The 23,932-nt window shown below is 43.4% G+C and overlaps 1 protein-coding gene across 1 annotated transcript in view; it reads left to right on the top strand.

Moving 5' to 3' along the window:
• HHLA1 (HERV-H LTR-associating 1) overlaps positions 1 to 21,814 on the top strand; it is a 39,688-nt gene extending 17,874 nt beyond the window's left edge. The window contains exons 9-16 of the mRNA XM_010380299.2: positions 106 to 192; positions 2,228 to 2,476; positions 5,144 to 5,389; positions 6,561 to 6,629; positions 7,021 to 7,095; positions 11,622 to 11,775; positions 17,280 to 17,362; positions 19,284 to 21,814. Of these exons, the coding sequence (XP_010378601.1) occupies positions 106 to 192; positions 2,228 to 2,476; positions 5,144 to 5,389; positions 6,561 to 6,629; positions 7,021 to 7,095; positions 11,622 to 11,775; positions 17,280 to 17,362; positions 19,284 to 19,327 (1,007 nt within the window). The 3' untranslated portion in view covers positions 19,328 to 21,814. The remainder of the gene's footprint in view (positions 1 to 105; positions 193 to 2,227; positions 2,477 to 5,143; positions 5,390 to 6,560; positions 6,630 to 7,020; positions 7,096 to 11,621; positions 11,776 to 17,279; positions 17,363 to 19,283) is intronic.
• Positions 21,815 to 23,932: the final 2,118 nt, after the last annotated feature.

The following is a 23,932-nucleotide window of genomic DNA, read 5'->3' on the forward strand; positions in this document are numbered from 1 at the left end:
GTAAACCACTAGACATTCTTTGACAAGTTCTCTGGGCTGAGAAATAGACAAAACTGTCCAGCAGATGAAAACCAAGATCTGATGCTGTTGGTGTGATTTTTGCAGGAAGGAATCTTTCTGACTTCTGGGAGATGGAGGAAAAATACCCCATTATCAATTACACATTTACCAGCGGCATGTCTGGTGTGCTGGGTGAGTACCAACCTCCCAAACTCCTCCCATAGACTCTCCAGACCAGGGTCCCACCTGGCACACTAGCAACTGAAAGCTGCCCTCAGGTTGTGTTTAGCTACACTGTGTTAAAAAATCAGAGAACTTCGCCATTAAAAAAAAAAAATGAATTTCTGGATTCTCTTGCAAAAGGTCTGGCAATTCTAGATCCTCCCCCCAACACAAGGCAATAAGGAACTGGAACTGAGTAGCTGCCACCCTCATTCCCGCACTAGGAAGGGCACCTTTTCCCCCTTTTCCATAGTCTTCTCTGCCCCCTATTGCCTTGCACGTTTTTTCTCATATTAACTACTTGGTTTTTGTAGACATTTGAAATTGTGACTCTGTGCTGGGGACCTGGCCACTCTGTAATATCCAGTCCCTACCCAACCATGACCCACCTTCATGCCCCTCTGTGCCAAACTGGTCATGATGTGGTCTCCTTCTGAAACTTCTTCCCTACTTTTCCATATTTCAGAACCCTATTTGCCTGTTAATTGCAGCTTAGATACTACCTCCTCTTTTTTAAATATCCCCCAATCAAAGTCAGTCTTCATCTTCTACCGTCCCATAACACAGCACTTGCATGTCATTTGGACTCTATGTTACTCCAGGTTGCGACACAGTTGACATTTCTATGTGTGTCTTAATGAATGGAACTGGAAGGTAGAAGAAGTAGTTTCCTTCAGCCTCACAGCCTGCCTTCCCCTTGGTGCCTCGCACGTAGTAGGCTCTTCATCACTTTCTCTTGAAGTGCAATGAAGGATACAGTAAATCTGCAACTCCATTTCAGGGGCTACTTTGCTTTATATTCATTGTAGGGCTTCTTTTGATTATGCTGTAGAAGGAATCTCAATTTGTGTGGGACAAGGCTACTTGATAAGAAGATGAAATGGGCAGTTGGTAGAATGACTTCACCTGCCCGATTCTCAGTACAGATCTTAGAGTTGAGTCAATCTCATTTATTTGGAGAGTCTTTCCATGACATTCCCTCCCCCCACCCCCCTCTCCCACACACACACCGGTCTCAATTCTCCCACTTTGTGCTCCTTCAACAAGAACAAATGCCTAGGAAGAGAGAACGTATTTACAAGCTGATGCTAAAGCTGATGTGCCTGAAAGCAAGTATGCTGGCTGGGTAATAGTTTGGCTGGATGTACTTAGCCCCATGTCTGGTTGATCTGGGAGCAAGGCTCAGGCTGGTGTTGCACGCAGGGTGTTAATGGGCCCAGAAGTAGGACAGAGAGAGGAAATGAGACTGCAAGGCCACTCCTGTAATTAGACAGTTCTCATTCTGCATGCATTCAGGGGAGGTGGGGACCAAAATCCAACACAGGCTCTGCCCACCAGACTATAGGCCAGTCTTTGTCTTCCCAGAGGAAGGAACCCTATGGGCTAATAGGAGCTTGTCATCCTCATATCCACTGCTGCCACCACTTGAGCCTTCCCTAGGGAAGATATAAGGTGAAACTAATACTTGATCCCACTTCCTTCTTTCCTTCATGGAGCAACCAAGGATGCTGGGCAGATTTCCCTCTGAATTAAGCTCTCCTGCTAACTCTGTGGGAGCCTATTTTTCAAGCCGTTTCTGTCTGGAAGCTTCTGATTCCCCCAAATTTCACTTTTGGCTTTTAGTTGTATCCATAAGGCATATGAAGGAGACTAATTCCTCTTCCAGGGACATGTACCAGAATCCTGGAGTGGCTGAGGGCTGGAGGTGGAAGAAAGGCTCTGACAGGGGTCAGGATCTGTTCAGGAAACATAGCAAATGCCTGATACTTTTAAGCTTGAGAGCTTTGCATTCTGTTCAGTGTGATTCATCACAGACTTTTTTACAAATTGATAGTTTATCTTAATTTGAATTCAAGGGGAAATACTTCTTTTGGTTTTATTTGATGCTGTTCAGAGAAAGGTTTGAATCTCCACATTCAGTATATTTGCTGTCCAATGACCTTTCAATTTTTTTATGTCCAAAGTGTCAAGCATGTTAAAGTTACCATTGACTGCCTCCCTGAAGGTGCAGCTACCAGGGGAACTGCCAGGACTTCAAAGCCCACAACCAAAAGCCAGAAAACACTACCAAGTACAAGCCCCCGACGCTGGGCCCAGAGCACACCCTGGGCATCTGCTCTGAGAACCTCTCCCTGGATAAAGACAGCTGCTCCTTCAGAAAGAGGGGAGACCCTGAGCACAGACAGGCCTCCTGAGCTTCCTGCCAGGGCCACGGCCACATGGGTCAGTGCCTCCCACACTCTCCCAGCTTTGGGTAAGATGCATTCTCACCCTTTCCTCCCCTTTACTGTGTCTGGCTCCTGTTCCCTCTAGGCTCGTATATATAAGCAAAATCCTTACCTCAATCCCTTCTCCATCAATGAAGCTACACTTCAGCTTACTTAAGTAACGGATCTATATGAGCCAGTATGGGTTCTACAAGATCAAGCAAAGGCAGAAAATACCATTGGCATAATGTACTTCTAATATGTATTTTGATGACTTTTCATTCTGAAATAGTTTAAGACTCACAAAGAGTTGCAAAAATAATATACAGAGTTTCCCAGTACCCTTCACCCAGCCTCCTTCAATGCTACTGTCTTATATTATCACAGTACATTGTGGTAAAAGTATTTATATTTCAGCAAAGCATTTCACGATATCGCTCCCAAAATTCACATGAAATGGTGAAGTGAAGTCAATATTTTACGGCACGGTTAGTTCAGTCTGTAACTGGTTTGATAATGATGCCAAAAATATGTCAATGACTTGACACCAGTGGGAACGCTGCCGCCAATGGCCTGCAGGAGGCTCCTGCCTCCCCAGCATCTTGAGTACATGATCAGCAGTGTCATCACTAAAGACACAAAAGGCGTGGTTATCTTATTTTTCCTATTTGGAAATAATATAAAATGGAGGTAGCTCATTAAGAGTCAATATTTTCTCAGTGGGTTCCAACAGTGGACCCACTGAGACAATATTGTCATCAGAATTCGTTCATTCAGTTATCAGAATTCATTCATTCAGTTATCAGAATTCATTCATTTATTTACTCATCAAAACACATTTCCTTCCAGACACTAGGCTAGCTGTTAAAAACACAGCTCTATGAATGTCCTCTTTCCTGAGCTCTTAGACCTAGGAGAGAGCCCAGGCAAGTGAACCAGTAGTCATGATCCAGCCTACAAAGAACTATTGTACACAGAGAGCACAGAGAGGGCTCCTACTCCAGCATAGAGGAGACACAGGCTTCCCTAAGAGATAAGAATTGATAGGTGTCAGCAGCCTAGGAAACAAGGATGACTGGGTGGTATAGAGGAAAAGAAGTCAACTCCGTTAAATAGAAAAACACATTTACTGCAGAAAATTAGCACAATAGCTGGCATCATGACAATTATACAAAATCAGAAAACTTTCCAGGATAATATGACAAAAACTTGTGATTTCTAATCACAACAAAAAAAATCATAAAATGCCTACCTATAATCCTACAAGGAGAGATGCTGGTTTTATACAAAGAAAACTACGAAATTTTAATGAGAGTAATAAAGGAGTATTTAAATGAAGAAATACACCATGTTCTGGTTGAGAAATCTGAGTATTTTAAAGAAAGCAACTGTCCTCAATGTAAGTTATAAACGTAAAATCCTTCAATAGAATTCAGTTTTGTAAAACTTGAAAAAACTGACTTTAATTTCTACTATGTTAATAAACAGGTAAGAACATCCAACAATTTTTTAAAAGGTCAAAGAGGGAAGATCCTTCCTTCCTTCCTTCCTTCCTTCCTTCCTTCCTTCCTTCCTTCCTCCCTCCCTCCCTCCCTCCCTTCCTTCCTTCCTTCCTTCCTTCCTCCCTTCCTTCCTTTCCTCCCTCCCTCCTTCTCTCCTTTCCTTCCTTCCTTTCTCCCTCCCTCCCTTCTTCTCTCCCTCCCTCTTTCTCTTTCTTTCTTTCTTTCTTTCTTTCTTTCTTTCTTTCTTTCTTTCTTTCTCTCTCTCTCTCTCTCTCTCTCTCTCTCTCTCTCTCTCTTTCTTTCTTTCCTTCCTTCCTTCTCCTTCTTTCCATCTTTCCATCTTTCCATCTTTCCGTCTTTCCGTCTTTCCGTCTTTCCGTCTTTCCGTCTTTCCGTCTTTCCTTCTTTTGAGATAGACTCTTGCTCTGTTGCCCAGGTTGGAGTGCAGTGGCTCAATCTCTGCTCACTGCAACCTCTGCTATCCAGGTTCAAGCGATTCTCCAGCCTTAGCCTCCCAAGTAGCTGGGATTACAGGCACCTGCCATGATGCACAGTTAATTTTTTTGTATTTTTACTAGAGCTGGGGTTTCACCATATTTGCCAGGTTGGTCTCAAACTCCTGACCTCAAGTGATCTGACTGCTTCTGCCTCCCAAAGTGCTGAAATTCCAGGCATGAGCCAAGGATTTGTCTTAACTAATAACAATCCTGTGATGTTGGAGGGCAGGTATTATTATTAATACTGGTATCCTCGTTTTCATGAGGAAGCTAAAAGGAGTTAAGCAATTTGCCCCAAAGTTCACACTATGGAAGAGACAGAGGCACGACTAATCTGTTTGGATCTCCTCACCTCAGACCCCGCAATCTTTTCACTATGTCACATGACTAGAAATGTATTAAATCAATTTGAGAGACAGCTAACTGACCCCCAAACACACATGGCTGGGGTTCCTAGAGATTCAGAGGTGTGTGTGTGTATGTGTGTGTGTGTGTGTGTGTGTGTGTGTGTGTATTCATTGGTGCTTAGGAAAACAATGCTTATTTAGGTCCATTTGTTTCAGTTCAGAGTAAAGTTTAAGCCCCTGGATTATCTATATTACAGGTGCACATTGCATTTGCCCTTTGGTAAGGTTTCAATGTCTCGACAATTTCATATCTGAATCAAAGTGGTCAAGCATGTCAGTACCCTGTTACTATCACTTTGAATGTGCAGCTACCAGGAGGGTGGCCAGAACTCAGTGGGTGACAGTTGACAGACAGACATGGGCTTCCACATCGTCCGTGCCCTGGCCTCAGATCATCGGTGAGAAAAAACCTGGAGGGTCTCCCTGGGAAACTCGTTCTCCCCCACCGACTACTGCAGGGGCCGAGGAAGCCATGTACACTACTAGCCTTGTGGCGCCTCCTGCTGGGATGATGGCCACAACTGGCAGCCTATCCCAGGACAGCCCTACCTCAGGTAAGACAGGGTACTCACTTCTACCTCTCCTGTTTTAAATTAAAGTTAGCATTGTCTGTTTTGATAACCTTTCTAAATTTTTGGAATATAACACAAACATACAGAAAACTAGGAAAACGTAAGTGATATAATTAACGATCATGAAGCAAACTCTTCCTTCTCCTTTCCTTTGCCCTACCTCTTTGTTCCCATCTGTAGATGAATGAAAGCTCCTTCTTTCATTCCCCTGTTCCTCTCTCTTTTATGTAATCCCACTCCCCAATTTCTTCTCTTTTTCCCTGTTTCATTGTCCATTAACAAGCCGTATGACAACTACAATGGATGGACCCGGGCCTGAAATTCCAGGCATGCGCCCTACCTGCTGCTCAGCCTCACCTTGCCACTCCACCTTCCTCCTCTAGACTCCAGCCACAGCACACTGCTAGCTGCCCACGTCTCCTGGTCTTTATATATGCACTTTGTTGGGCCTGCAAAGCCCACTCTCCTCCAGACCTGCTGTGCTGCTTGACTCAGCACACCTGCCCCAGCTGAACTGGGTGTCCATCACCTGTGCCTCAGCTGTTTCTCAGCCTCACCTCTTTCCTTCCACTTAGCCGTATGAGGGCCTGCTTGAGCTTCTCTCTCACTCATCTCCTACAAGAAGACTGTATTGCTGGTTTTGCCAGATGCCAGAATCTTAACAGCAAGGATCAAGTCCTGAAGTGACCCTTAAACTAAGGCTTCATGAACATGATATGAAAATTGTCGAACTGAGCCCATACTCTCTCATGAAAATGACAGGCAATTTATCTGGAATGGGATGGAGCAAGGTGTATACTAAGACTCAAATGAATGAGAAGCAACTCATTTTTTCTTTGCCCAGGAGCACCCACATTGGACACTTCCTGTACAACACCGTCGCTCTCCTGTTCCGTGTCACCATACCTTACCAATGTTAGCTGGTTTCCAATGGTACCCATCATGCTGTATCACAGCCATGATGAAATTTTCCGTTTCCTTTCTCACACTCGATTGTGGGTTCTATTCCTTACTCATCTCTGCTTCTTAAAGCCCTGCCTGGTACCTGGCTTAACCAACATTCGTTGGATAGGGCAGGATTGGTGGCCCTGGTCCTCTTCTCCCTCAGGGCCCCCTAGAAGAAATGCAGGCTCACCTCTCTCTCATCTCCCAGGAGCATTCACCCATGGCACACAGACTCCGAGTCCAACCAAGGCAACAGCCCCCAGAGATCCACAAACAGGTGAGAATGCACAGCGGAAAGAGAAACTCCATACAGAAGTGGGGGTATGGGGGGCGGGGTATGGGGGGCGGGGGATGGGAGGGGCGGGAAGCTTGGGGACAAGGGCGTGGTGGGATGGGGTACCAGTAAGCAATCTAAGCAAGTTATTGCACTTTGTTGTTTCCTGCAGGAAAAGAGTCAGGAGAACTAGTTTATAAGCCTTGCCATGCTGCTAAATTGTCGTGTGGTCTTGCATAAATCACTTCCCCTTTTTTGGCTATCATTTCCCTATAGATTTCAAGAATGACTTATCTTTAAGTTATAAATTTATAAGTTATAAATTTCTTGATGTGTGTATCACCCATGGTAATTCCATTCTGACTTCTGGAAGGACGATTCTTGCCCTTTGCAGGTGATCTCTCTGCAGAGTGGCCATTCACCCCTGGGGAAGAGCCAGTCCTGGTCCCAAGACCCCATCAAGTTTCAAGTGAGTACCAGTGCCCAGTCATTACTATTGCTTGTGTTTATTTTGAACAAGGTCATGTAGTAGAATAAAGAGAGGTTTGTTTGGTAAATTTAGAATCAGACTCCTGGGATTCAAATCTTAGCTCAGCCATTTACTGGTGAGGTGGCCTCCAGTACTCAACTTCCAGCATTCAGTTCCCTCAACTGTAAAGCAAGAATAATTGCAATTTTTGCTGGGCACTAAAAATGCCTGTTTTTTTTTTTCTTTCCCACAAGATTTTGTATTAAGTAAGATAATGTTTGTGGACGTGGTTTGGAAGTATAGAGCTCTGTAGAACTTAATTCAATCAACTTTTATTGAGTGACTGTCTATTGGGCAGCATGCTGGGCACTTTGCAAACAGAAGCTGCTCTTGCAATGAGCAGGGTTGATAGCAGTGAAGGAGGAAGGAATAAAAAAGATGACTCCAAAATGCAACTTCATTTGCTGGGTGTGATGTCCTGTTGTTCTGTGTTAAGGGATACCCTACCCTTTCCATCCCTGCACAGTTAATTCTCATGGATCTAGAAAAAGACCATTTCCTGGGTCTGTAGCTCTGTTTCCAGAACTCCTGACAGAGGCTGAGGACTTGAGTTACTGTGGTTTTTGATGCATTTTTCCAACTTTTGGACATCTCACTCTCCTCTTTTCTGTTGAGCCAGTTTCCATAAGAAAGAAATGGATACAAAGTGAGTGCTTCAAAGCTGCCTGAGTCCTCAGGCTCCTCCCACTCCTGAATACCTTTGTACACCAGCTCCTGGACCATCCAGTCATATGTCAACAGGGCATTATTAAACTGCTGGACCCTGCCTCCTCTCCTTTTTCATGTCACCTTAGATCTGCCCCAGCCTTACTCTCAGCCTGCAGTGAATAGTGAATGAACCTTTCAGACACAAAGATGTGATTGTGCTACTAAGGAAATTATATCCCTTTTCTCCCAGGAGTTCTAAAGAAACACAGTGGTGCAGATGGAGGCAGTTGTGAGACCGAGTTTTAGAAAACAGGATGACTATATCTATATCTATGTCTATATTGGTGTCTGTATCCATAGCTATATCTATATCTGTATCTATATCCATGTGTCTATAGCTATCTGTATAGGTATATCTATCTGTCTCTCTTGTTAGCTCTCTTACCTAACAGGTATTTACCATATCTATCTATTAATCTACCCACTCCTCTGTCATCTAATAGATATTTATCCAAGCTATCTATCCATCCATCCTTTAATCAACCCACCTATCCATCCATACCTATTTATCTATCTAGTTATCATTATTTCTTAACTTCCATATCATAGATATTTACCTATCCATCTGTCATCTATCTATCTACCTATGTAATGAAAAATACAATTGTAAATTAAAGGGGTTCTGGCATTTCTCAGTAACTTATTCTGTTCATCCAAAAAAAAATCATGCCACAGAGTATTTGGCATCCACTCACTCATCCATTTAATAAATATTTATTGAGCTCCTACTGTACTGCTAGGCACTATGCGAGGCCTATTTTTACTTTCTCTTCACAATAATTCTGCAGGAGAGGCAATATCTCATTAAGGAATTATGGTAAGTTCTACATATAAAAGGAGACTACATTTGACCCCAGATCTAATTTCAAAGCTTGTGCTTATTCCACACCTCTGTGTCACCTTTCCCAAGATATGCCATATGGGGGGCGGTGGGGGGGGCGGGGGAGCTGCAATTGAGAAAAAAAAAAGTGGCAAGATTCTTAAGAGAAGCAGAAACTGCTATGTATATCCAGAGAGAAAGAGATTACCTTCAGGTGAAGGGATGGTTCAAGAGTTTATTGATTAGGAATGTGGCATCTGAACAAGGTGCATTCTAAGCAAAGGCATAGCTCAAGCAAAGGCACTATACCTTAAAAGGACTGATGCTGAACGTGAGGGTAGTGTGGAATGAGGCTAGAGAGGTAGCAAAGAGTGAGATTAACAGGGCTTTGTCACCATGTCAAGGAGTGTAGAATTCTGAGGCAAGTGAGAGTAATGTGATCAGATTTGCATTGCAGAAAGGTTTCTCTGACTGCAGAATGGGGAAGAACAGGAGAGGCTGGGAGCAGGGAAACTTGCGAGGTGATTATTGTGCTAATGATGGCCAGTGGTGATGGTGACTGGAAAGTGGGGATGACTGTGTGGATAGGGAGACTTGGATGATATTTAGGAGATAGAACCCAAGAGGATGGTGGAGTGAGCACAGGGGGGAACCAAAAATCATGCCCAAGTTTGAGCAACCAAGTGGATATCCCAAGTGTCATTTCCTGAGTTAGAGAAGGATGGATGGGATGGGATGGGGCAAGGGGCATGGAAATCAAGCCTTGGAAATGTTAATTATGTTCAAGTAGTGAAGTGTGATGGTTATGAGCACAGGCTTCAGAGTCAGACCTTACTGGGTTACTCTCTGTTGCAATAACTGATACAACTGCAGAATTACTCAGACCCTCTGTGTCCTCTTCTGTATACTTCTGATGTCTACTTTACAAGATTTATGAGAATTAGATAAAATAATGTATGCAAAGATTTAGGAGAGAGTCTGATATGTAGCAACTGCTCAATAACTGATAGAGAAAAAGTTGGGGCACATTGATGCAAATTGATCAGTGTTCTGGAGGGTTTATGTTCTAGTTAACTCACAATAAAGTATTTTCTTTCTACCTTTTTAAAAAGTCCTCTGCTAACATTATGAGCCCCTTCTCCACTTAAATAAATATATTACTGGCCAGGTGTGGTGGCTCACACTTGTAATTCCAGCACTTTGGGAAGCTGAGGTGGGAAAATTACTTGAGCCCAGGAGTTTCAGACCAGCCTGGGCAACGTAGCAAGAAATCTCTACAAGAAACAAAAAATAAAAATAAGTAATTACTGATAAATTATAATTTTGAAAAATGTTCAAACATGACAGAATAATATTAAATGAACACATGTCAACATGTCAGAGATATTATTGAATTCATTAAATAATGAGGAAACCAGAAAGATGTGAAGATTGGTTCAATGTGGAATTTGAGGGAAAAAGATTTATGTAGTCAGTCAAAGGAATTCTCAAATGAATTGATATCCCACAGCTATAGACTCTTTTTTTTTTTACTGGACAAAAATCAATTGCACCTCTACCAGACAAAATTCATTTACATTGCTATGGACAGAAATCATTAGCATTGCTCTTAGACAAGAATTATTTATATTGCTATCAGTTAACATCTACCTCTTGATAGTTGTAAAATCACCCATTCAATAGAAAGTCAATTAATGGTGCACAATTCTTTTTACCCAGAGAGTCCCCAGAGAGTCTGCTAGACAACAACCAAAACTGCATTAAAAGGCTATTCAGTAATCCTTTTTGTTTATTTCCAGGTTTTAGATAATTTTTCCTGATAGTGATTAGTGAACCTTTGTTGGAAGATTATTAGTAATATTGTAATATAACCTTCTAGTCCCTAGAAAGTAAGCTCTGTGAGAGGAAGGCCCTTTTTCTTCTTATTCATTGTGGTAGCTCTAGAGGCTGTCAACAGTGCCTAGCTTGCAGTGGAGCTCAAAATATTTTTAATAAATAATAATAATTGCTATTATTTATTGTTTGTTTCATGCCAACAACTTTGCAATATGCAATATACTTTAAATAAATGGTCTCATTTAATCCTTCCAGTCATCCTATATGATAGGAATGGGTCTTCCTATTTTCCAATAAGGAAATGTAGGTATACCCATAGGTGGCTTTCTGAGCCTCAGCAGATCCCAATGATTTGGAATTTTTATTAAAAATAATTTGTTCTCTCCTTCTTTTATCTTTGGCCTTCCTTCTCCTAAAAACTAAAAATTAAACAACACTGAAAAATCTGGTTCACGGAAACATAATTAACTTTTACTTGATGGAAACAGAGAACTCACAAACTCAGAGCCTGACTCTCCAGTGACCCAGCATGCCAGTCTCATCTTTCAACCTGCCCTTCCTTCTTTCCTTCTTACACTCATATACACAGGCACATGCACACACATGCGCACACACAGGCAAACACATATCCATATGCTCTCACATGCATGCACATATACACACACATGCACACACATGCACCCTGTGCACACACATGCATATACATACTTCATACCCCCTGTACTCAAAGTTTTCTCCAATCCCCCTCAGCAAGTCATCCCCTTGCATCATGCAGAGTCATTGTATGCTCTGTCCCTTACATCAGAAATGTCCTCCACCTGATGCATTTCTGTTCAACGTCTTAGATCTCTGTTTAATATTTGCTTCTCAGTGAAACTATCTGTTTTCCTCCAGGAACTTGATCACCACCTTCTTTCCACCTGTCTCTTAAAACTCCACAGTAGCTTTATTGGGTAATGGTGAGGAATGCTATGTTTACCTGACTGTCTCAGAGCTACCTGAGATCAGGACAAGACTATATTCACCTGGTGCAGGGCTTAACAAAGAGAAGATACTTGCTAAACTCTTACTAATTTGATTGGTCTGGGATTGCATCTTCTAGGGTGTCCTCAGCCGCTCTTCAAGGTGGGAGCCATGGCTGCCGCTCCTCTCACCCTGGCTATTCAGAGGCTCAATCCGTGCCTGATGGAGCTGTGCCACTTCTTCCAGCAGTGCCTCTGCATGGGCCAGAGGAGTCCCAGGACAGAGGACATGAGGTAACCTGGCCTAGTGGCTTCTTTTCAGGTCCAATGTTTATAGTTTTTATTTTGTGTGGCTTTTCTGCAGGCCACAAGGCAGTCAGGCAATAAGCAATCCACAGACAGGTGGCAGGGGGTACCTCAAGGAAAGGGACTCTCCAGTGAGTCCTTTACTAGACAGTCACATCCTTGAGATTCGTGACGGAATCTCATTCATAGCTGGTCCCCAGAACCAAGTGCAGTGCCTGACACAATAAGTATAATTGAGTTTAGTTGAATTGAAGTTGAGTTGAGTTGAGTTGAATTGGAGTTGTGATGAGTTGAGCTGTGTTGAATTGAGATGACTTGAGCTGTGATGAGTTGAGATTACTGCAGTTGTGATGAGTTGAGTTGAATTGAGTTGTGATGAGACGAATTGTGTTGAGATGAGTTGAGTTGAGTTGAGTTGTAATGAGTTGAGATGAGCTGAGTTGTGTTGAGTTGGGATGACTTGAATTATATTAAGTTGAGATACTTGAGTTGTGATGAGTTGAGCTGTGATGAGATGAGTTGAGTTGAATTGTAATGAGTTGAGATGAGTTGAGCTGTGTTGGGTTGAGATGAGTTTAGCTGAGTTAAGTTGAGTTGTGTTGAGTTTAGATTAATTAAGCTATATTGAGTTGTGTTGTGTTGAGTTAAGTTGACTTGTGTCATGTCAAGTGGAATTATGGCAGAGGATCTTGAGTGGTTCTTTAATCCAAATGCCCTCAGCCTGGTGAGATTTGCTAGGAGAGAATAATTAGAAGATATGTCTATCTAAATTCCAGTTCTTTCATAAATCCCTACCAATCACCCACCAGCAAAATAAGTTGGAAAACTTACTGTTTTATATTAAGAAGGTCTAGGCATGGACATTTTCTGTCCTACAATGCTGACATACTGTTCTTTCTTCTGGGATTTATTCTTGGCTGTAAGCCCAAAACTAAATTACCTAGATGAATACTCCTGTTCCAGTGGTCTGGGTACCAATCTCTCATGTCTTTAATGTTATTTTCAAAGACTACTCTCAAGATCCATTAGCTTTTAAAATTTCTGCCTCGGAGTCTCAAGCCCAGATGGGCAGCCATTTTCCATGACCCCTTTCCAGTTGTAATCTTTGATCCCCCAGTCAGTACGAACATTTCCTCCACTCACAGAGGGCAATAAGCAAGACCCACAGGCCCAAAGCACAGGTTTATTCTAAAAAAAACTTACACAACAATACTTTCTGTATTGTCTAGGATAAGCCCACTTTAGGACATCTTTTATTCACTAACTTAACCAACAACATGTATTGGGTCTCTGCTGTATATCTGTGATGCTCTGTGCTAAGCCATGGGATCTAGAGATGAATCAGAAATAGCCTCAGAAACTGAGGCTTTCATTGTTGGAAGGAAGAAATGGTCATAAACACAAATCAAAATACAGCATTACAGGTAATAGAACCAAGTCACATAACCAGGCAAAAACGTGTTAATCATATCTCGTTGGAAAATATCACATTTGAAAACATTCATATTGCAAATAATGGCTGAATGAATAAATGAAAAAGACATACATTTTCAGAGAGAAGTTTGAGTTTAAATGTAGAGCAATGAAGCACCTGTTTGCTTGGGCTTGTCCCTTCTTTTCTGTGTATTTTCACTGAAGAGTAAATTTTTCCATAAACTCATACACTGAATATAGGCCAAGAATACTAGAGTAGGGGAGGTGGCATTACTTAGTATGTTTGTTGAACATAGGCTCTGTGATTTAAAAAAAAAAAAAAAAACACTGGTGGGAAAGTTGGCAATGTAAAAAGACAAATTTCAAAGCAGCTGCCAAGTGCTGAGCCGGCTTGAATAACATGCTATGGGATCCCAGGAGAAATAACTAATAGGGTTTTATGGAGGAATAGGAGTTTCCCAGGCAAAAGAAATAGCATCTGCAAAGATGGAGTGATGGGCAGCCTGGAGCATCTAAGGACCACTGAGATGTTCAATGTAGCTGCAGCAAAGATAGGAGACCAAGTCTCTGGCATGTCCCTATTCAGGACTACCTTGCCTTTTAAGCACCTGGGTCACCTATTATATGCTCTCTTTGACTTACACTCTAGAGCTCCATCTGTCCCTTCTCCAAGCTTTCTCCTCTCTTCTTGTTCAGAGTAAATAAAACAGCATTCTTGAAGTCCAGCCCTCTAAATCCTGTCCATTTTTATTTTTTATTTATTTTATTTTTTTATTATTTTTTTATTTTTTTCGAGACAGAGTCTCGCTCTGTCGCCCAGCCTGGAGTGCAGTGGCGGGATCTCAGCTCACTGCAAGCTCCACCTCCCGGGTTCCCGCTATTCTCCTGCCTCAGCCTCCCAAGTAGCTGGGACTACAGGCACCCGCCACCTCGCCCGGCTAGCTTTTTTGTATTTTTAGTAGAGACGGGGTTTCACCATGTTAGCCAGGATGGTCTCGATCTCCTGACCTCGTGATCCGCCCGTCTCGGCCTCCCAAAGTGCTGGGATTACAGGCTTGAGCCACCACGCCCGGCCAATCCTGTCCATTTTTAAACTGAGATACTCTAAACTCTCATTCTCTTCACATCATCTCCCTCCCAGGGTCATCTCTTGAAATCTTTCTTATTTAGGGTCCCCAGAACCATTCTTGGGGCACACTCCTTGGAGAATAACAAAGCTGCAGTCCCTGGTGACTTACAAACTGCTACCTCAGGCCCCAGTCAAGTGTCCATGGCTCCTCCTCTATTCAGGCTGCTGCTGACTCCACAGTGCGTGCAGCAGCTCTGTTCTGCTAGGAATTTAGATGGGCATACCTACAAGGGGCTGGTATAATAATGGGTGCTTCAACACTAGTTTCAGCTCATCCTAACCATGGCATTGCTGCTTAAGTCTGCCCTGAAGAACAGAAGATGAACAAAATAGGCCACCTTAACAACTAATTTTCTTCTAACCATCTAGCCTTTTCCACAAGGAAATGCCTTCTCCAGTCCCTGTGAGGAATACATATTCTTGTTATGAACAGGACTCTGACTCCATCCCCTCTAAGTAATAACCATGGGCATTTATCTATTGCTCATTTACCACTTGCAGGTGATGCCTCTGCCAGGAAACTTGGGGATGGGACATGTCGTGTTTAAATAGTGTCTCTCCTGATCATAGAGGCAAGATTCCCATTCATCCTGAGAGCCGTGTACCCTCTCAAAGTGAATTCAGGCACAGAATGACAGCTTTTTGGCTCATGAAGGTGTGGGTCATGTTTCTGTGGTTGCTGCAGCTTAAATCCTGGTCTCACACTTGGCAGTTTCACAGAGCACCTCAGTTTAGATGATGTAGTCCATGTAGCAATATGAACTTCTGAAGCAGATCATGTCCCAAAATTGCTTGATATCTTCTATCACAGAAGCTTTCTAAGAAGTTTTGTTGCTGTTGTTAGAAAGTATGACTTGCAGATTGTTACACTAGCTAAGAAGGAATAGTATTCGACCATAGAACCAAGGCCCCCAAAGCTAGTAGGTAGCTTAGTGTGCTATAGAGAGGGCAGGGCTTGAAGCCAGGCAGGCCTGGGTTTAAATTTAGTCTCTGCCACTTACAAGCTATGTGGTCTCGAGCTAGTCATTCAATCTCTGAACCTCAGTTTGTTCATCTGCAAAATGGGTATAGTCCTGCCTACATTCTAGGCCACATGTTGCACAACTCCAGGAACACCATTCATATAAAAGAGTAGCAGCATTATTACTTATATTGACAGTGTTGTGAGAACAAGATGAAATGAAATGAAATAATGTATCGAATTGTTCCTGCACGGTACCTGGAACGCTGCGCTCGATGGTTGCTGTTGCTGATTAAGACACTGTTGTGCTTGCTGTCTTGTCCACTCCCACAGCCAAGTGAGAATCCCACTGCTATCACACTTGACGTGTTGTAACTGTGCTAACCAGATATCTAGTGGCCATGTCACCTGTTGAGTTGGCCAACCTTGACATCCTGTCTCTGGAACTTTTGAAAGGTCTCCATAAGAGTACAGGTCATAGGCTCACAAAAAGCATCCTGCATGTGTTCATCACTCGCCTCTTCACACTTGGTTCCATTTCCTGCCCTTTCTCTAGTTGGTTCTTTAATGAAAGGGGGCTGACTTGTGCAAACTACCTTTCCCAGAACACGTTGCCTGTGAATTCCTGTGAATTCATCCCGTAGAAGATACTGAGAGGAGATTGGAGGGCAGTAGAAGGGAGAAACCAGGGAATTTCTCCCCTTGCCTTTCTGCTTTGGGCAATATTTCCAGGAGTGGCTCTATCTTCTCTGTGGTTCCGGTTTCCACAAGGAGTCCTCACGACAGCCTCAGCTCTGTGGTCCCCGCTGCCACCAGAGGCCATTGCCCTCTGTGCTTTGGCCACAATACTTTCTCCGTCCGTCCTTTCAGGCCTAGCAACTCCCTGTGGCTGCTAATGCGGGGTTACCACAACTTCCCCTATTGGTTCTTTCAGCCCTTTATCACTGATTCACCATATTAAAGTCCCTCTATAGAACCACGAAGTCCTGTTTTCCTGGCAGGGTCCTGACTCAAATATTGATCTTATTGCCTACCAGAATGGCAGTGTGTTCTGGCAGAAAGTGAGTTACCCGGGTTAAAATCCAACACTACCACCAGAAAGCCCTTGGGGAAGTCATTTAATCTTGTGCCTCAGTTGCCTCAGCTTTGCACTTTCCTATGAATTGGGGGTGATAGGCTGTGGAAAATCTCTGCCACAAGCTTGACTTGAGCAATTAGTTGCACAACTCTCTAGGGTGTGCTAGAATCACAGAATGATAGAGACGGAAGAGAAATCAGAGAATGTTTAGCCCAACCTCCTCACGTATCAGGTGAGAGACTGAAAGAAGTGAATTCCCAGAGTCATACAATGAGCTAGCTGACACAGCCTGCACTGAAAACTCTTCTTCCTATTAATGGGGTGAGTGATCTTTTCACCACAGCCCATTGATGCAGCTCCTGCCGCCCCTGACCAAGAACAGAATGTTATTTTGCAAAGTGTTTACTGCACTAGTAATGATAGCAGCACTCCACTCTCTCTCTCTTCATCTCCCACTAAAATAAATAAGTAAACAAACAGACAAGTGTCACCAGGTATTGAGCACCTCTTGTATGCTGGGTACTGTTCAGGAACTTTACGTATGTTATCTTATCCTCATATAACCTGCGAGTATAGGTTCTATCATTGCCTTTCATTTATATATGAGGAAACTAAAGTCCAGAGAATTAAGTTATCACCCTGAAGTCATGCATCCTAGTACGTAGTGGGGCTAGTTCTAAAAATAAGTCCTGCTGGCCCCAAAGTCTGAACTTCTTCCTACCCAGCCTTCTTTCCTATCTCTCCTCTGACACCCTTTAAAGATGGGCAGAGGGTTCCTTGCTGTGAATAACTGGCCATATAGTTCATGTTTATGTGCTTACCTTTAAAACTCTGGTTGTCTTCTAATAGCCATCATTGTCATTGCTCCTTGCTCTGATTTAAATCTTTAGATACTGTCTTGAAAACTATTCCTGGTTTCTGAAGAATGCAACATATATCTGTCAGAGGGTGAAAAGGGTTTCCCACTCGCACAGTAAGTACACAGCTTGACTATGTTGTAATTTTGCAGTGAATGCATTACACAAAAGGGTCCTGTAACTCTGAGTGATTCCCAGATGTCCTCAGAATGCTGTAGCTCATCTAGACCTCATTAATCTGGGCAAAGAGCGTTTAGGATTTTTCTTATGCTCAGCTAACAGCGTGATGTTTGCAATAAGGTCAAGGGAAAAACACAGCAGGAGTCAGCCTGACCAAGCACTGTTGCTCTCTGCGTATATTCGGGCAAATCTCTTAGCCACAGAGCTCCCATGTAAGCTAAAAAGACAAATAAAAATAAAACAAAGGACAACCCCCACACAAATACTGAAATTATTGACCGGAGGAAAAATGCATACAAATAATTCATGCCAAAGAAGGCACCGTGGCCGGGCGCGGTGGCTCAAGCCTGTAATCCCAGCACTTTGGGAGGCCGAGACGGGCGGATCACGAGGTCAGGGGATCGAGACCATCCTGGCTAACATGGTGAAACCCTCTCTGTACTAAAAATACAAAAAACTAGCCGGGCGACTTGGCGGGCACCTGTAGTCCCAGCTACTCGGGAGGCTGAGGCAGGAGAATGGCGTGAACCCGGGAGGCGGAGCTTGCAGTGAGCTGAGAACTGGCCACTGCACTCCAGCCTGGGTGGCAGAGCGAAACTCCGTCTCAAAAGAAAAAAAAAAAAAGAAGGTACTGTGGAGTACTAGAATTTATGTTTCATTATGGTACCTCTCTTCTTGTCCCTGGTAGCTTCAAGGCTTCATTTATTCCCAGATATTCCAGGTATCAGCTTTGTTTTTTTCTCTCACCTCTGCAAACAAAGTCCCAAAACCAATAGTTTGGCCATTTTTATCATGCCATCTACCTGAACCACTTCAAGGGACTCCGGTCTTCTAAATATCATGGCATTACATTAAACTGTGTGGAAAATCCCTTCTTACTATAACCCAAATATAAGCCGGGCACTCATAGGGCTCAGTCTTGGCAATGTTTTACATTTGAACAAGCAAACAAAACAGTGTATGTAACAACCTAATATTTCCATTTGTGTCCTGAAGAATACCAGCTGGGATCCCTGGGATCCATGTCAACACTTCTTAGAAACTCTTCTTATTCTTTCTGCCCTCCACTATTTCTCACTTCTCACAAGCCATCATCTTAAAACTTCTCTTTTTATTTCATTTTTCAACTTATCACTCAGTAGCTCTCTGAAAATCAGGCTTTCTGACTCTTCTCTGTGTTTCCATTTACCTCTTCTGCTTATTTTGCTTTCCTTCTGCCTCCATTATTTTTTTCTTTCCCAAACACAGGGTCCTTATTTCTTGTGCAAGTCCACCATCTCATCTTTCCTGTCTTCTCTTTCTATCATCACCTTCATCCTGCATGACATGACCAAAAAAAAAAAAAAGAAAGAAAGAAAAAATACAGGCATTAAGAATGGGGATGGGGGGTAGTCAGAAATCAAAGACAGAAATCCCTTTATCTGGTATGAGGAGAGGAAATAGGAAATCTTGCAAACACATAATTCAATAGTTCTTTTGTCCTCGCCACATTAAAATCTCTGTGCACACAACATATTACATTTACTGAACAACTTATTAATGAGTTTAAATTAGCCTTGTACAAGCTGTAGAGATGTGTTTTGGAAACACAGCTGGGTTTTGGAAAAGAGCACTGGGCAGTGAATGGAGAAATAGGGGCTGCTCCGCACTCGACTTTACTGCTAACTAGCAATGGGGTCTTGCACGAGTCCTTTCCACCCTCTGAGACTCACCCCTAGTGACCCCTGTCCGGCGCCCTGCCCCACACTTGCTCTCCGGAAGAGCCTAGACCGTTGGTGCCGACAGGGTTTAATTTATGTCTCTGCAGTGTTTATGTCTCAGTACCTTGAGTTCCTTCTTCTTCTGCTTCTTTTTCAGCCTTAAAGCAAAAATGCCTTGAGAATATCTGCAAGTCTGTGTGAGAACTTGAAAATAACACTAGGGCATAACAATGACTTCAGGAAATGCACTATCACCCTGGCTCTTCTCCCAAGTGGGCTACATTTGAAGAATTCACTGAGGCTCCAGCTAGATCATCAATTAATTGAAAGTGGTTATTCTTGGAAGTAGCATTTTCCCCCTCCTGTGAATATGTGCAAAACATTGAAGGTAGAAGGTTTCTTGTTAGAGGCCTCACAATTAATACAGTAACGCTGGACTCCCTGCCTGCTTCAAGTCATGGAAATCTAGTGTTCATGCTCAAGAAACTCCTACAAATCTTGAGGCAACCCTGACAATTTAAAAACTGGGGATGTGTGGGCACGCTAGCCTGCACAAACCAGTTCAGTCACGGAGACTCTGACATAATACCTGAGGTGACTTAAACTTGAGACTTGAAAGACAACAAAAGCATAAATTAAAATTGAATTTGTACTGTAGAGAGATTCACATATACTGTTTCTATACAGTTAACTAAAACATGTACAACCAATCAGATCTGCCATAGTATGGGAACTATATAATCTTCCAAGCCCCCTTAAGTGGGCAATAATGAAAACTTTATCATTAGGAGGAGGTTTAGAGAGTTATTTTCATTGATATCTTGTCTTGATTCCTCTTCTGTGTGACCCACTGGATTCAGAGGTCCCCACGGGCACCCTCAAGTTCAATGATTCACGAGTAGAACTCAGAGGTTGGGAAAACTGTTATATGCACATTTAGCATTTATTACAGCAAAAGAATGCAGATGAAAAGCAGCAAAGGTGAGAGGCACCTCTAGAGAGATTCCAAGAGAGCCCAGGCACAAGCTTTCAGTGGGGTTGCACAGTCAGCATCTAATCCTCCCAGCAACAATGTTTAACAACACATGTGGAGTATTGTCAGCCAGGAAATCTCATCCAAGTTTTGGTGTCCAGGTGATATGTGGGGGTATGGAGCAGGTATGGAGTGCCTTCATGGCTTGCATGGCTAAACTTAGTTATTCAGTCTCCAGTCCCTCTAGAGGTCAAGCTGGTACTGCATGACCTAAGGCCCCGCCATAAATCACATTGTTAACATAAACTATCTGACATGGCACAAAGCCTCAGGTACAAGAGACACTCATCAGGCAGGATATTCCAAGGGTCTAGAGGGGATTCCCCAGGAGCTGGTCAAGGACCAGGCCTTCCTTTGAAAGGTGCAGGGTTTGAGCTCATCTGTGGAGTCAACTTTCTTCTGCATCCCCATATACCGAGGTGTCACCTTCATCGCATCAGGTTCCTTTTTCACTATGTTCAGGTTTGCGGTTGCTCCAGTATCCCTGTCGATGCTGAGTCTCCTTGTAAAGCATGTGTGTTCTCTCTAGTGGCCCTGCACAGACCCCTTATTCCTCATTACCAGGGACAACTCTTCTCCTGATGTGCTTGGTGCTCCTTCTCCACTCTCTTGCCTTAGGACTCTGCTGGGCCATCTGTTTTTTTACCCTTTTGTGATCTCTGGCTGCCCTTGGGTGAGGAAAGTTACTTTCTGTTTGTCTAAGTAGAAAACAGTTTCCTCCATTGGAAGACCCCTGAGTGCCCTGGCACTCCTGTGAACCACAGGGTACCTGGGGAGGTAGAACTTGGACATTGGAGAGAGGAGCAGCCAGACATTTCTCTTTCTAATCATATGCAGAAAGATTTCTTTTTATTCTCCAGAACACTTGAAAGACTCTCCAAGTTATGCAAATGTCAGGCTCACAAATATATGTTGTCATGACTTTTGAAAAGATGAAGAGGATACAGCAAATTTTCTGAGAGGCAAAGGGACTTCTACCTGGATAGGAACCAAGCAGACTCACTGAGTATGGGTTAACTTGATTGAACCCTTGCATGGATATTAATTAAGGACCTTTGACAGGGAAGGGTCCTCAAGGTTCCCCAAAGAGTAACTTATCATCAAGAAAGGTGAAGAATGGATGGATGGCTTGGGCCCAAGACTTGGGCTATTCACTTGTGGGGAAACCCGTGTGGACCCAGTTACCCCATACTTTGGGAATAATGACTGAGCATGACTATAATCTTTAAGAAGTTCAAATGCGGAATACCTCTGAGGCTTATGCAGGGATCTGGCCTAGCATCAAGAACAAAGGCTCAGAGGACTCCCTGGGGCCAGTTTTCTACAGTCACACCATCAGCCACAACAGCAGCAATGGCAGGAGGAAAACAGGGCCCAGGAGTGGCTGACCACTGCCTGGAGTCCAACTGGTCTCCTGGAGTTCATAGGAGGTTTGACCCCTTCTGAGCTGAATGTGTCCTGATTTAGGGGATAGCTAGGGCAATAAGAAAGCCTCAGGGGGTGCTATTGATCTGGAGCTCCTACTAATTTGTGTGTATGTGGCCACCAGTGGTTAACAGATGAGGTGAAAGAGATGGGACAGTGACTGTATCTGCTCTGATGAAGGAGACTGTGCAGTTACATGCGTAACGTCATTAAACTGCTTTCTTCCAGGTAGCAAAGGTGCAGGTGCATTTCTGTTTATTTCATTCACGCCCAGAAGACCAGCTAAGTTGTTAAGAGAAAGAAAGAGAGGGACAGAGAGAAGGAGGGAGGAAGAGGGAGAAGATAAGGGAGAGGGAAAGGAAGGAAGGGAAGGGAAAGAGGAGAGGGAAACAGGGAGGAGGAGGGAGAGAGAGGAGAAAGATTGTTTGTTTCTTGGCCCCAGTGCATGGCTCTAAGTGTTTGTGTGTGTGTGTGTGCATGTGTGTGTTTGTGTCCCTATTTCTGCACAAGCGCACTAGTGCTGTGGGTTTGTGTGAATGAGACATTTAGGTGCTATCATAATGAAATCTAAAATTTTAAACTCTCATTTAGAACAGACTTTTTCCTCTTATGTCTGGGTTCTTGTGAAAACTTCACTCTCATCTTATTCCACGAACAGAATGGTAAAAGCCAAGGTTCCAGGGATATTGAAGGCCAGTGGTTTTCAATCAGGGGTAATTTGGCCCCCAGGGGATACTTGGCAATGTTTGGAGACATTTTTGGTTGTCACAACAAGGTAGGGAGTGCTACTGGCATCTGTTGAGTAGAGACCTGTGATATCGCAATGCTCGGGACAATTCCTAAAAAAGAGAATAATTTGGCCCAAATGTCAACAGTGCCAAGATTAAGATACTCTGTTGTAAGCTATGGGGAAAAAATGATCCTTCTCAGAACCCCATGAAATGTCTCGAACAAGATACCTATGCTGATTGTTATGCCTTCGCATTGCTCAGGCGTCATAACAATCTCAGTTATGCTCTTGAGCATAACAACAATCTCAGCCATGCTCTTGAGATGCTGAAAAGATGGATTTTGCTACACTGAGCCATAGATGCCCATAGGCTTACTCATTTTGGAGATGGTGGGTCTTCGGTGCTAAAGAGAAAAGATTACAGACAATGTATCTTCATTCCTCAAATCACATGAGATGCTGAACAACAGTTAATGATCTACAAACACAAGCATCAATGCGCGATAGTAATTACTTATTTGAAGAAGCCCTTCAATGGGTTCTTCCATAGAGACTCAAATGCACCCTGATTTAATCATTTGAAGAGTCCTGCTTCTGCGGGCGGTGGCCATAGAGAGAGCAACTCAGAGGGTTCACAGCCAGGCTAACCTGCATTCCAGAATGCTCCCATCACACATGACCCTTTACAATGCCTCAACCTCAATAACACCGTTTTTTCTCATCTGTAAAGTGGAGCTAATTCACCGTTGCTCCTAGGATTATGAAAGCAGCAGTGGAAGAGCTGCTGCAGGGATGATGAGGGCAAAATCCTATAAAACATTTGTGGTACATTACACACACTCAATAAATGCCAATTTTCCTTGTCAAAATCAGGAAAGGAAACACTTGGCAAGGGGATATGAAGAAGCGATAGAAAGAACTAGGACTTAATGAGCCTCCATACCCCACACTGTACATGGCTTTCTTCATCCTCACAATCCTAGTAGGATTAAGCCCATTTAACAGATGTGGAAGCTAAAGCTGAGCAGTGACCAGCTCAAGGTCACACTGCTACTCAGTAGCAGGACTGGCAGAAGAACCTAGGGTGTCTGATTATAAAGCCCCACCTCACCCTACCCCACAGCTTGGGCAGAAAAGCCCTAAAGGAAAGAGGCATCAAATTCCCAGGTCTGAGGCCAATAACACATAAAAAAAATCATGCTAGAGATCCTCTTGCTGAAGAATGAACTAGACCAGACAAAGCCAGCCCTTTATCTTGCAGGAGAGCCCACGTGACTTTCATCAGTCTTTCATCCCCTGAGAGTTCCCATGATGACCCTGAGACATAATCCATGGGCCTCCTAGCCTTTGAGAGGAGGTGGGGTAGAACAGGGAACCCATTGTTCTCTAATTAGAGCCTGGGTCTCCTCTGAGGCTCAAGATGGGGCCTCTTAATATGGAGCCTTCACCTGTTCCAAGCTATAGTATTATGATGCCTCCTCCCTTCAGAGGCAGCCCACCTGCCAACATTCATGAAAGGCTTCCTTCTTGATGTGAGGAGTGGGGAGAGGCATCACATGGCTAAGGGTCTTTTCTTGGGGTATAAAGGACTCAGTCTGCACCTGTTCAAACCCTAGCA

Source organism: Rhinopithecus roxellana, chromosome 9 (assembly GCF_007565055.1).
Source record: "Rhinopithecus roxellana isolate Shanxi Qingling chromosome 9, ASM756505v1, whole genome shotgun sequence".
NCBI classification, from domain to species: Eukaryota; Metazoa; Chordata; class Mammalia; order Primates; family Cercopithecidae; genus Rhinopithecus; species Rhinopithecus roxellana.